The sequence below is a fragment of the Esox lucius genome, unplaced genomic scaffold, assembly GCF_011004845.1.
Source record: "Esox lucius isolate fEsoLuc1 unplaced genomic scaffold, fEsoLuc1.pri scaffold_64_arrow_ctg1, whole genome shotgun sequence".
Taxonomy (NCBI): domain Eukaryota; kingdom Metazoa; phylum Chordata; class Actinopteri; order Esociformes; family Esocidae; genus Esox; species Esox lucius.
Window position 1 is genome coordinate 21,447 of NW_022995038.1, and position 9,413 is coordinate 30,859.

General features: G+C 47.4%; 1 protein-coding gene across 1 annotated transcript; it reads left to right on the top strand.

Moving 5' to 3' along the window:
- Nucleotides 1-6,030: 6,030 nt before the first annotated feature.
- On the top strand, nucleotides 6,031-8,148 carry LOC117594230. Its single transcript, XM_034291315.1, has 2 exons — nucleotides 6,031-6,771; nucleotides 6,857-8,148. Exons 1-2 carry the CDS (start codon nucleotides 6,337-6,339, stop codon nucleotides 7,382-7,384), a joined length of 963 nt encoding a protein of 320 aa, XP_034147206.1. The 5' UTR covers nucleotides 6,031-6,336; the 3' UTR covers nucleotides 7,385-8,148.
- The last annotated feature ends 1,265 nt before the right edge of the window (nucleotides 8,149-9,413 follow it).

Below are 9,413 nucleotides of genomic sequence, written 5' to 3' on the forward strand. Positions count from 1 at the left end.
CCAACACGTTCCTGAAGGTGAAGTCCCTGTGCTGGATGGCCTTGGATCTCAGGTATTCCAACCCTCGCAAGGTGTCTAGTTCAACCATGGGTACGATCCTTCTTTCGTCTATACGCCACATGAACTCCTGCAGCGAGACAAGGGCTCGTTCCATTACGTGTACGGCTCTACCTCCTAACTGGTAGTTGGGGATCTCGCACCAGAAGCCTCCGAATGTGCGCAGGATGTTTGGGTGTTTTATTGAAAACCCGATCAGCACCTCTTCTACCTGGGATGCGATGTGCGCATAGCGATTGAACTCCCTGTCTATGAAAGGAAGGCTCCAGTTCACCATTTCTGGAAACAGGTTGGTTTTTACTACTTGGTGCTTGTTGATCGGAACAGCGACCCCAAATCCTCCTCGACCCAGGACTTTCCCGGGGGTGGTTACAAGCTTTTCTATATCAATGTCACATGTAGGATCGGTAGGTATGGATATCCCCGCGTAGAGGCTCCACGGATTTGTGTCCGAGGATACGGTACACTCTAGGGGCTCGTATCGTCGACCAAAGCTGTCTACGGTCACGAGGGGCATCCTGGGTTCAGTTGTACTGTAGCTCGAGGGTAGAAACCCGTCTATCACCGGATACGCTTGCTGAGATGTGGCGACCTCGAGTTGCTGAACTGGGCACGTTTCGAACTTCGGGAATAGGGAAGTGTGGGTGTTCTTGACTATGTTATGCGCGTCCCTTATCAACGTGTACAGCTCCTGAGTGCACGGGGCTATCGCATTACATTTCACCACCAGGAACAGTATGATCGAGTCAGATGTACAGTTCCTGATTGTCGGTACGCTCTTTCGTTTTGTGTGTACCACTATATGATCTTTCCCCTCGACCACAGGGTCCTGGTCGATACCCATCACTACTACTTTATTTAGGTTATGCAGTCCGATAAACCTATTAAGTACCTGTACGGTATCTTCGGTGTGTGTGAAGGTGAAATTGCCACCGGGTCCCCCGAGCCACTCGAGCACACCTTGCACATCGTTGTAACACAAGGTCTTAACGTGATAGAGACTGTAACGCTCTACCATCGCTAACAACCTTTCTACATTGCATCTGTTTAGATCCCTGACCGGAGCCATTATCACCCGAATCCTACGGACCACGCGCCTATCTGTAGCACCTGTAGGGTAGTAGTAAATAGGAGATGAACGGCTCGATACGTAGACGGATCGTGTTCTCCGACCACGCTTCCGTATCGCTGTTCGAATGCCTGATAGTGGCAGGTGCCCCTGCTACGGGATTGTTGCAAGAGACTGGGTTCAAAGAAGCGGGCACGCTTCAGATGACCCTGCAGCTATTGCGGGATATGTGGCAGAGGGCGGACACGTTGTACATACCAAGAGCGGATCTAGAGTCTCTCCACAACATGGAATACAGTACTACTCTGTCTCAGGACAGGCCTATTCCCGATCAGATAGCATTGGAGACCCGTAAACTCTCAAGATACTACATATATCTGTTGTTTCGTTACTGCATGAGTTCAGCGGCACCTATGACCTACAATCAGCAGGGTTTCACGGGTAAACGCGATGGCCACATGTCTCCATGGGAACCCAAGAAAACCGTGGCTCCCTTAGTGGATGTACCCGGGAGCTGGCTCGATAGTAAAGTGTGTACGAACTACCCTTCGGCCCCACCTATCCCAGAGGGCAACTTCATGAGTGTTTTCCCCAATTACCATCATCATCAGCAGCAGCCGCAGCAACAGCCACCTCAATCTCTAGAGAGTCATCGGTATCCACCTACGCAACAGCAGTATCAACAGTCTCCTAAATCTTTAGAGAATCATCGGTATCCAGCACAGCGGCCACCTCATCAAATCGGCGAGTATCAACGAGAGATGAACTACACCAAGCTCCATGATCAGCCGCTCCCGTTGCACCGAAACAACAAGCAGTTATACACAGACCCAAATGAGCAACAATTAAATGAACCGTCACGCAACAAACCTTTCAAGGGTCCGGACCATAAAGCAAAGAAAAAAAGTGTGTTCAGCACAGGATGTTAAGATTCAAACGTTGACAGTGAGGATGAGTATTAGGTGTGTATTGGAAAAACATGTAAACACAGTATCAGTGTATATCAATCGCATATGGAACGTTACATATCTTTTGGCACACGATGCCCCTGTAGACTTTACACTGTGTAACAGCATACCATGTACGCAGAGCTGGGTTAACGACGGTCGGATAATAGTGACCTGGGCAGGATCGCTGCTTTATGATCACTAATAGTCGGCCTCAGCAGGGCAATCAGGCTAAGCACTGCAGAGAGCAATGGTAACAATGACAGCAGCAGCAGCAGCAACATCCGGAGGTCCAGGGATGGTGTACAGTGTGAACCACCTTGCTTCTGTACCAGGGCAGCCGCACCATGGTCCGGGTGAGAGCATTAAGGTAGCGGGACTGCGCTCTGGGTACCCCACGGAACGCATAGAGGCACACAAAGAGATCTCGCTTGCAATCCAGCGCAGTAGAGAGAAGGAGTGTAATGTGTGCTTGGAGGTGGTATTCGACAAAGACATTCCAAAGGAGCGTAGATTCGGAATTCTGCCCAAATGCAGCCACTGTTATTGTCTCGGGTGCATCCGCATGTGGAGAGCGTCCCGCTATAACAAAACCGCTAAATTGTGCCCTGTGTGTCGAACCAGATCACCCTTTTTCATACCGAGTGATTACTGGGTCGAAGATATACATGAAAAGCGGAAACTTATCAAGAAATACATGGGTGGTATGGCGCGTATACCATGTCGACACTTTGCTGAAGGTCAGGGAACATGCTACTTTGGAGTTAGGTGCTTCTACAAACACGAACCTAGGCACGCGTATCCACCTGAATATAGGCCTACATGGGAAAGTGCCCACCCTGGAATACACGAACCGTGGCAGGGAAGTCTACTCGGAGCTACACATACGTGGGGAAGTGAGCACCCCGGAATGTACGAACCTTGGCAGAGATATCAACCCGGAGCTACGCATACGTGGGGAAGTGAGCACCCCAGAATGTACGAACCTCGGCATGTGTCTCCCTACGGATCTAGCACTACGTGGGCAAGTGTGTACTCGGGAATGCTGCTTGAGTTACTCAGTGATGAACGTTGACATATTCACAGGGACACAGGACCAGGTCTAATGCTAAGTCATGGAATGTTATTCTATGATATGTTGTATATGCAATAGGTTATGTGTTAAAAACATTTGATGATTTGTATGCGATTTGGTGTACCTGCAATTCTGTATTATCATGTGGAAACAGATTTGTCAAAAAATAAAAGACAACTGACCATTCACATATCGATGTACAAAAGCGTTTTTATTTCTTACATCACAAGGCACCATTCACAGGTACGTAGGCGCGGTACTCGGTTACTGTAGTTCTTTTCCTGAAGTAGTAGCTCCGGAGCGCGGGTGGAAGCCTCAGCGTAACTCTTTCCACTCTGGTTGTGAGCATCCTGGTACCAGGACACCCACGTTCCCCATTATACCTCATTAGGTGAATTAATCTGTTAAAAGATCCCGGCTTCCCGCTCAGATTGTGCGATCTCATGGGGCTGCCCAGCCTTTACGGATACACTGTCCTCTGTATCCTCGTCCTCTGTATCCTGGTCCTCTGTATCCTCGTACTCGGTGAGAATCGGGTCTGTGTCACCAGCTGAATGGGGGAAGAGTATTTTCTTTGAGCTCACGTGATCACACACCGAGAGTCTCTTGATGGTCCGCGTTAAACGGTCGAGGTTTGAGGTTCTTTTTTTCCGTGGAGTAGGTGGTATCCACTCTCGCTTATCTAACCAACGTTTCTTCACCAACACCTTATGTAGAGTATCACACAGGTCCTGAGGTTGCCCAGCGAAAGGTCCTCCGAACTCAGCCCTCATCTGTTTGTGTGGTATGGCTAGAAACCTTTCGAAGCTGAAACAATACGATCTTTGTTAAGCTGGTGGCCGCTATAAAAGATCATACGAATCTGCCACTCGATGGCCGAGTAATAGAGACAATTACCCGGATGCTTAAGAAGCGAGGATCGGACACGTGTCTGGAACACCCTGAGACTTTGATCGGTGAAATGTGCCGCTATCTGTCCGAGTATGTCGTGTGGTCTATCTTGATGGTTATACTCGAAAAGCACCACCCTGAATTCAAAGTGACCGATCTCGAAACGCACTGTCTCGAGGAGCTTGCGAGTCGTGATATGCACTGGAATCACCAGATGACACTGGGCTTTGACCAGGCAATGTGGAACCTGAGTAGAGCTGAGTTGAAACGTGTAAAACTGTTGCTGTCATGGGAGATCGTGAGGGGTTATGGTTATATTCCCTACGGACAGATTGAGGAGGTAAACGCATGGGACCTATCCCGTAACATTGTGTCTAAGTACCTTCATCACACAATGTTTGTTACGAGTCTGATCTTCACGCAAATCGAAAGAATGGACCTTGTGGAGGAACTGATTTTGTTGACATTAAGAGTTGGTAACCCTACAGCGGTTCTGGGTGTCTACTGATCCGGGATTGAACTACGACAGCGAAGGGCAATGGCATTGAGCTGCATTTGCTTTTACTGTAATTATAATAAATGTGAACCGTGTGTGATCTGAACAATAAAAAAAACGGATGAAATCCCTGTGTACTAACAGTGTGTGGCGAGTGTTCATTCTCATAGTGGATGTAAAGAGGAAACAGAGTCAGTCTCTGTGATACAAAACCCCATTCCCTAAGAAAATAACCTTTCTCTAGGACATGATTTCTGGTTTCAAGTAGACTAGACAGTCAGTACATTTCACGAACGGAGCAGACTCTAAACTCTTAGCAATGGTGCACTATAGTAATTATTGGTGGATTGCCAACGAGAATGATTGGTTCACGGTCACCTTGATAGCGGTTCCAGTGATGGCTGTTTTTGGGCTGGGCCTGATCACCCACAGGATTTATAGCACATGGTCAAGGCCCCCTATTCACAAACCATGCTCACGTGTCTATTCTCCTCTGTACGAACCTGTGTACGCTCCCACAACATGTGCCTTGGACGAAACGCTGTATCACGTGAATGACCATTTCATCCAGGCTACAGACTCTTCCGTGACCGGCGGTGTGGACACGGGTAACCGTAGTTGATGTTTGTATGTATAAAAAGCAATGGATGTCACAGTTTTGTTTGGGTACTCACACTCAGTCTCTCAACAGAACCCATCAGTTCGGTGGACAGAAGTTGTGTGCCCCTCCTGTAATCCGGAACCTGGAAAGGTTCGTTCGCTCAAACACCAGAGAAGCGGGTGCGAGCTTCGTCATTGCACTTCCTGAGTATGGCCAATAAAGAAAACTATGAGTCACGCAAACCGTGTGGATGTTAAATAGCAAATTCAATCATACCATTATCAGAGGCAGTGTGGTGTAGCCTCTCGTTATCACACTTAGCACATAGATGTAGTACAAGCTGGAAATAAATGCGAGACCGGCTAATATTATAATCAGTGCCATGTCCCATAGGAACAGCCCATCATCAGCGATTTGTGTGATCGGGTCCCAGGTTGTGGCGGTATTAGGCACCGTGGAAATGATTCCAGTCATGACCGGTCCTCTGCTTCTCAATCCACCTCAGTCTTTCGTGTCTTGTAGGCTTCAAAACCTGACATGTCAGAGAGCACAAGTTATGTAAAGCTTGTTTAGGTCCATGTGACCGAGATTAACATCATGTACGCTGTAAGAGCCACTACAATGGTATACGTACTTACTTCTCAGCGTACAAAGGCAGAGGTAATTTATTTTGCTTGTGGGATAGTTCCTAAGAGACAAAAGTGTATTGTAGTTCACTGATGAAAACCCTTCTAGATTACCCACAGCTGAACCGTAGCAAAAGTTTCACACAGAGATAGAATTATTCAGAGAAGTGGACCTGCTCTTGGTCCAGCCACATTGCGAAAGTCCAACCTGTGACAAAGTAATATTTAGCAGAGATATCCGCGGTCGGCCGTTCCAACAGTTCAGAGGAGTGGACCTGCTCTTGGTCCAGCCACATTGCGAAAGTCCAACCTGTGACAAAGTAATATTTAGCAGAGATATCCGCGGTCGGCCGTTCCAACAGTTCAGAGGAGTGGACCTGCTCTTGCCCCAGCAGCACTGGGAACGGCCGACCGGGAACAAACTGAGAAGTCAGCAGAGATATCCGCGGTCGGGCGTTTGGAGTCTCCACTGCGTGTATAGAAGCCTCGCTGATCCGGGCTAAATGGCATCCTCTGGGTTTCTACTCTGAGCAACAAGGGCTGAAACTCCTTCTCTGTGCGGAGCCTTAGCCTAATGGATACCATAACAATAGCTGTGAGATGGTGCTGTGTCCCACAGGCACACATCAACTTTGTGACCGATGGAATCACAAAGTGGTATATGAGCAGATGGATATACAAACATTCTAAAACCAAAAATCAGACAATCATTTGTGTCCAAGTAGAATTTAAAAGAGTCTCTGCGTATATTCAACAGCTCCTAAGTGTGATGAAAGCTCTATGGGTGGAACCGGGACGTGGCTCAATGGACTGGGAAGCATTGGATACACTGCTGGATGACACACCTCTAGTGCCTGTCAGCACCAACAAATACAGTGTCACGCACACCACCATGAGACCAGGGGACAGCTTTTATTACCATGTGTGTAACACGGTGGAATTAGTAAAAGGGCGCGCGTGGATACTCAGGAGGGAACTGATGACCATACTTAAGCTGCACAGCAAACATGTAAGTTTGTATGAGATGTAAGTTTGTAAGACATGCTGTATATACCAAGCGTGTTTATATTACTTCTGTATTTTCTACCCTGCAGGAACCTCACAGTGTTACGCTGTTAGTGCCCGGGACCGCAACAAGGATGATACATGTGCGATGCACCGAGCCCCAGCGAATATACGAGCTGTTCAAGAAGTATGGCCTGACATGCTCCAATGTCTGGGATTCCAGAACCTCCCTGTCTGCCACGGCTCCTTGTACAGCACTGTGTGACCTCAACATGACCACAGTTAATGTGAACAGGATCGCGGAGAATGATGCCTTGGGCCAGGAACCTGAGGTGTCCAATTTCTACCACAACATGAAATGCATCCGAATACAAGCAAAGCGAGACGCGCTGAAACACAGACCCTACAACTGCCATCAGCCAGTGTTGACGGAACCTGCTCGAATGAGACTCAGCCCGACTGCATATCAGTTGCCCTGTACTACTACGATCGAATGGCCAAACTGGGAGATGTCATCAAGTCCGAAGGTCGGTTCGTACCGTCTGTCCAGTATTCAAATCCAGAGGAGTGGTCTGGGGATAGATATGTGTTGGAACTGGAACCAGACAACAACGTGATCATTACGGGTAAGAACACAACAATCTATATCCATTTGGTGTAACAGTAACTCTTATTGCCAGAGATGTACACTAAAAGTCCACAAATGAATTCTCATGTTTCTTATCCTAAAGGCGCGGTGCTCCCGGACGGCTCGAATGCTGAGACAACGCATGTGGAACCTTACACATGCCCCTACTGTCTCGAAGACGCAAATGCGTACCTTGAATGCGGACACCTGTGTTGTGTGTCCTGTACAAGAAGAGCTAAGAAGAAGAATTCTCTGGCCTGTGGTGTTTGCAAGAAAGAAACCACCTCTTACAGACCCCTTGAAATACCACAGAACTTCGAGTCTACGTGCTTCGCATGCTGCAAAGGGAAAGAGTGGGTCACAGAATGTGGCCATTTAAACTTATTTTTCCGGCCAAACATGTTATAGTCCAATGCCAGCTCGTTTGACAGAATGTATTTCATTATTCGCCTAGTTGCATCATCTACATTTGTGCCCCCTATATCTGCCACCATGGCAACCTAGGGATGAGAGTAAAAAGGAGGGAAAAAAAGGCTTACATGAACTGCCAAGACAATAAGCTTCAAAGATTTAAAAATTCAGCCATAAAGTAAACTAAACATTTGAAGTTGTAGCCTTTGTGTAATTTACTGTAATGTAATACATATTTTTATTTTGTAGGCTAATGCAAATCAATTTGGAAAACCAAAAAAATAACCAGCAGAGATTAGACTGCGGTCCCCCAGTTGCTCCTCAAGCGCCTCAACATCTGCTTGAGTTTGCAGCGGGAAGACCACACCATCAGGAACCTCCATCACTGATGTATCTTTCTTCTTAAGTATCTGTCAGGGAAATTTATTTTATTGATGTATTTCCAAAGATAATGAAAGTAGAAAGACAACCAATCACAAGCCAGATATTTAAATGAGTGTCAAAGAAATGAGGGTTAAAAAGCGTCGTTTTAAAAATAATTGTACTGGGCAATTGCAATTGTCCCGGTCCTCTGGTCCCTATGTGATAAAATGTAACCCTAACCCTAATAAGTATGTGAGAGGGATGGAGTGGAGGAAAAACCCTAACGAAAAGTAATAATAGAAATTGTGTCTCCGAAGTTGTGGTGGAGGGGGTGGGAGTGGGGGGCTGAAAAATTAGGGTTAGGGTTAGGGTTAGGGTTAGGGTTAGGGTTAGGGTTAGGGTTAGGGTTAGGGTTAGGGTTAGGGTTAGGGTTAGGGTTAGGGTTAGGGTTAGGGTTAGGGTTAGGGTTAGGGTTAGGGTTAGGGTTAGGGTTAGGGTTAGGGTTAGGGTTAGGGTTAGGGTTAGGGTTAGGGTTAGGGTTAGGGTTAGGGTTAGGGTTAGGGTTAGGGTTAGGGTTAGGGTTAGGGTTAGGGTTAGGGTTAGGGTTAGGGTTAGGGTTAGGGTTAGGGTTAGGGTTAGGGTTAGGGTTAGGGTTAGGGTTAGGGTTAGGGTTAGGGTTAGGGTTAGGGTTAGGGTTAGGGTTAGGGTTAGGGTTAGGGTTAGGGTTAGGGTTAGGGTTAGGGTTAGGGTTAGGGTTAGGGTTAGGGTTAGGGTTAGGGTTAGGGTTAGGGTTAGGGTTAGGGTTAGGGTTAGGGTTAGGGTTAGGGTTAGGGTTAGGGTTAGGGTTAGGGTTAGGGTTAGGGTTAGGGTTAGGGTTAGGGTTAGGGTTAGGGTTAGGGTTAGGGTTAGGGTTAGGGTTAGGGTTAGGGTTAGGGTTAGGGTTAGGGTTAGGGTTAGGGTTAGGGTTAGGGTTAGGGTTAGGGTTAGGGTTAGGGTTAGGGTTAGGGTTAGGGTTAGGGTTAGGGTTAGGGTTAGGGTTAGGGTTAGGGTTAGGGTTAGGGTTAGGGTTAGGGTTAGGGTTAGGGTTAGGGTTAGGGTTAGGGTTAGGGTTAGGGTTAGGGTTAGGGTTAGGGTTAGGGTTAGGGTTAGGGTTAGGGTTAGGGTTAGGGTTAGGGTTAGGGTTAGGGTTAGGGTTAGGGTTAGGGTTAGGGTTAGGGTTAGGGTTAGGGTTAGGGTTAGGGTTA

Coding starts and splice junctions, on each gene's coding strand:
- LOC117594230 (XM_034291315.1), top strand. CDS start 6,337: ATGGATACCATAACAATAGCTGTGAGATGGTGCTGTGTCCCACAGGCA. Junction 6,772..6,856: donor TTAAGCTGCACAGCAAACAT/GTAAGTTTGTAT, acceptor TCTACCCTGCAG/GAACCTCACAGTGTTACGCT.